Source organism: Calidris pugnax, unplaced genomic scaffold, assembly GCF_001431845.1.
Source record: "Calidris pugnax isolate Ruff unplaced genomic scaffold, ASM143184v1 scaffold809, whole genome shotgun sequence".
NCBI classification, from domain to species: Eukaryota; Metazoa; Chordata; class Aves; order Charadriiformes; family Scolopacidae; genus Calidris; species Calidris pugnax.
Genome location: NW_015091507.1, coordinates 13,866 through 16,633, shown reverse-complemented (window position 1 = coordinate 16,633; position 2,768 = coordinate 13,866). Strand labels below are relative to the sequence as shown.

The window sequence follows — 2,768 nt, the reverse complement described above, 5'->3', positions numbered from 1 at the left end:
TGTCCAGGTCCTTTTGGATGACATCCCGTCCCTCTGGTGTATCCACAACACCACACAGCTTGGTGTCGTCCGCAAACTTGATGATGGTGCCTTTAATCTCCCTGTCATTGATAAAAATCTCCCATATCATTGATAAAAATGTTAAACAGTATTGTCCCCAGCACGGACCCGATTGATTCTGTGATTTTGTGATGATCTGTCCCCCCTGGCAGTACCCCTTCGAGTCGCTCTTCCGCAGCCAACACTACGCGCTGCTGGACAACAGCTGCCGAGAGTTCCTCTTCCTCTGCGAGTTCTTCATGGTCACCGGCCCCAGCGCCCAGGACCTCTTCAACGCCGTCATGGGCAAGACCTTGGCCATGTTCCTGGTGAGGTTTTTCTTTCAAAACTTGGGGGGGGACTGTGGGAGACTGGCTAGCTGAGAAGGGTCACGTAGACATGGGCCAGCTAGTCCAGCAAGAGCTTAATAAGCACCATATTCAGCTTATCTAGCTCCCAACAACTGCAAGGCCTTGAAGTTGTTCTTCTGGCCTTGAAGGCAGCTGTGGTCCAACAACAGAATGTCTGTGATGAGGTAAACATGTAACTGTAAGAAAGGAATTATTTCGGGCGGAACTGTCTTTTTAGAACTAACCAATAATGAGCTCTCATTTTGCAATATGTATGAGCTAATTATGAGTGTGCATAAAAGAATGGTAGTGTGTCTAAATAAACGAAGTGCTCATGTCTTCCCTCCGTCGCAACAGGGGACTGCAGGATTTTTGGGGTTAATTTTTCATTAAAAAACACAAGCATTCACACATCTCTTTTTTTTTTTTTAAAGCTGTGTGTTTTTCCATGTCAATTTAATGGACGAAAATGTGGGATTTGGCTTCAAAAGCAGAACAGACACCTTGAATGTACAAGTTTCCACCTTTTAGGATTTCTAAGGAAGTTTTGATCTGCTCAGCAGGTCATTTTGCCTCCGTAGGGGAAGTCTGCACATTCAGGGTGTCTGTTTTCCTCTTGAAGCCAAGTCCCAAATCTCTCTCAATTTTGAAAAATAGCGTGACCCTGTTCTTTATAATTAGCTGTTGCCTCGCCTGAAGGCACAATGAATATACTTTAACACGTGGACTGACTCTCTTGCACTTTGAACACCGGAAGATATAATTTTTTTGCCCCTTTGTGTTGCCTCTGGGCCACTTCACCAGCATCACAGAGAAGATGGCCTTAGTAAATGTTTTTCTTCCCACCTTGAATGTACAAGTTTCCACCTTTTAGGATTTCTAAGGAAGTTTTGATCTGCTCAGCAGGTCATTTTGCCTCCGTAGGGGAAGTCTGCACATTCAGGGTGTCTGTTTTCCTCTTGAAGCCAAGTCCCAAATCTCTCTCAATTTTGAAAAATAGCGTCACCCTGTTCTTTATAATTAGCTGTTGCCTCGCCTGAAGGCACAATGAATATACTTTAACACGTGGACTGACTCTCTTGCACTTTGAACACCGGAAGATATAATTTTTTTGCCCCTTTGTGTTGCCTCTGGGCCACTTCACCAGCATCACAGAGAAGATGGCCTTAGTAAATGTTTTCTTCATGGCCTGATGCCTCGAGATGTTTAGTTGCTTTCCCAATAGCTCTTTGTGGCTGGAGGGGATTCCTACTGTGGAACTAGTTGGTGTGTGCGCTCCCTTGAAAGTGACCGAAGAAGAAGGAATTCTGTTTTAAAAACTCCCCCTTTCCCAAATGGCAGAAGCACATGGAAGCCTACGTCTGCGACTGCTACGACAGCATCGCCATCTTCCTCTGCATCCACATCGTCCTGAGATTCAAAGCCATCATGGCCAAGCGCAACATCCCCGCCGTCGATAAGTGAGTTTTGATCCCCCCCTCACCCCACCCCAAATCCCACACGAACCCCAAAATCCCACAGGGACATCCCCCTTCACCCCCTAAATCTGTTTTCTTCCTCCAGGTACTGGGACACGCTTCTGGAAATCCTGTGGCCCCGCTTCGAGCACATCCTGGAGCTGAACATCCAGAGCATCCAGAGCACCGACCCCCAAAAGTTGGGGTTCCTCGAGCCATCGTCAGCATCAACCAGACCTTCCCTAACGAGAAGACCCACGCGCTGCTGGGGCAGCTCCAGGTATTGGGGTTGAGGTGGGGGGAAGGAAGGAGCTCAGGGACCCCCCCCAAAAGTTTAGGGGGACCCAAAAGTGCTGGGGGGGGGACCCCCAACACCCTCTGCCCCAGTGTGTGTGTCCTCCAGGTGGAGGTGGAGAACTTCGTGCTGCGCGTGGCGGCCGAGTTCTCCTCCCGCAAGGAGCAGCTCATCTTCCTCATTAACAACTACGACATGATGCTGGGCGTCCTCATGGTAACGAGCCCCCCTCCCCCCCTCAATGTGACCCCCCCCAAACCCAGGGGACCCCAAATTTAAAGTTGGGGGGCTCAAAATGGATGTCATCTCCCCCCAGGAGCGGGCGGTGGAGGAGAGCAAGGAGGTGGAGGGCTTCCAGCAGCTGCTCTCTGCCCGCACGCACCATATTTTTGAGGTTTCCCCCCCCATTTTTGGGGTCCATTTTGAGGGGGTGGGGGTGGTCACTGTCCCCCTCTTGCAGGAGTTCATCGAGGAGATCCTGTCCCCCCCCTTTGGTGGGATGATCGCCTTCGTCAAGGAGGCCGAGGCGCTGCTGGAGAAGGGGCAGCTGGAGCGGCTGCGCGGGGAGGAGGGTAAGGGAGATGAATTTTGGGGACCCCCCCACCCCTCCAGCAGCCCGTGGGGGGG

General features: G+C 50.7%; 1 protein-coding gene across 1 annotated transcript in view; it reads left to right on the top strand.

The window, feature by feature from the left end:
• VPS52 (VPS52 GARP complex subunit) overlaps positions 1–2,768 on the top strand; it is an 8,736-nt gene that overhangs the window by 5,594 nt on the left and 374 nt on the right. The window contains 7 exon segments of the mRNA XM_014961726.1: positions 213–368; positions 1,731–1,849; positions 1,953–2,055; positions 2,058–2,126; positions 2,250–2,357; positions 2,458–2,535; positions 2,602–2,754. Coding sequence (XP_014817212.1) covers positions 213–368; positions 1,731–1,849; positions 1,953–2,055; positions 2,058–2,126; positions 2,250–2,357; positions 2,458–2,535; positions 2,602–2,754 — 786 coding nt within the window.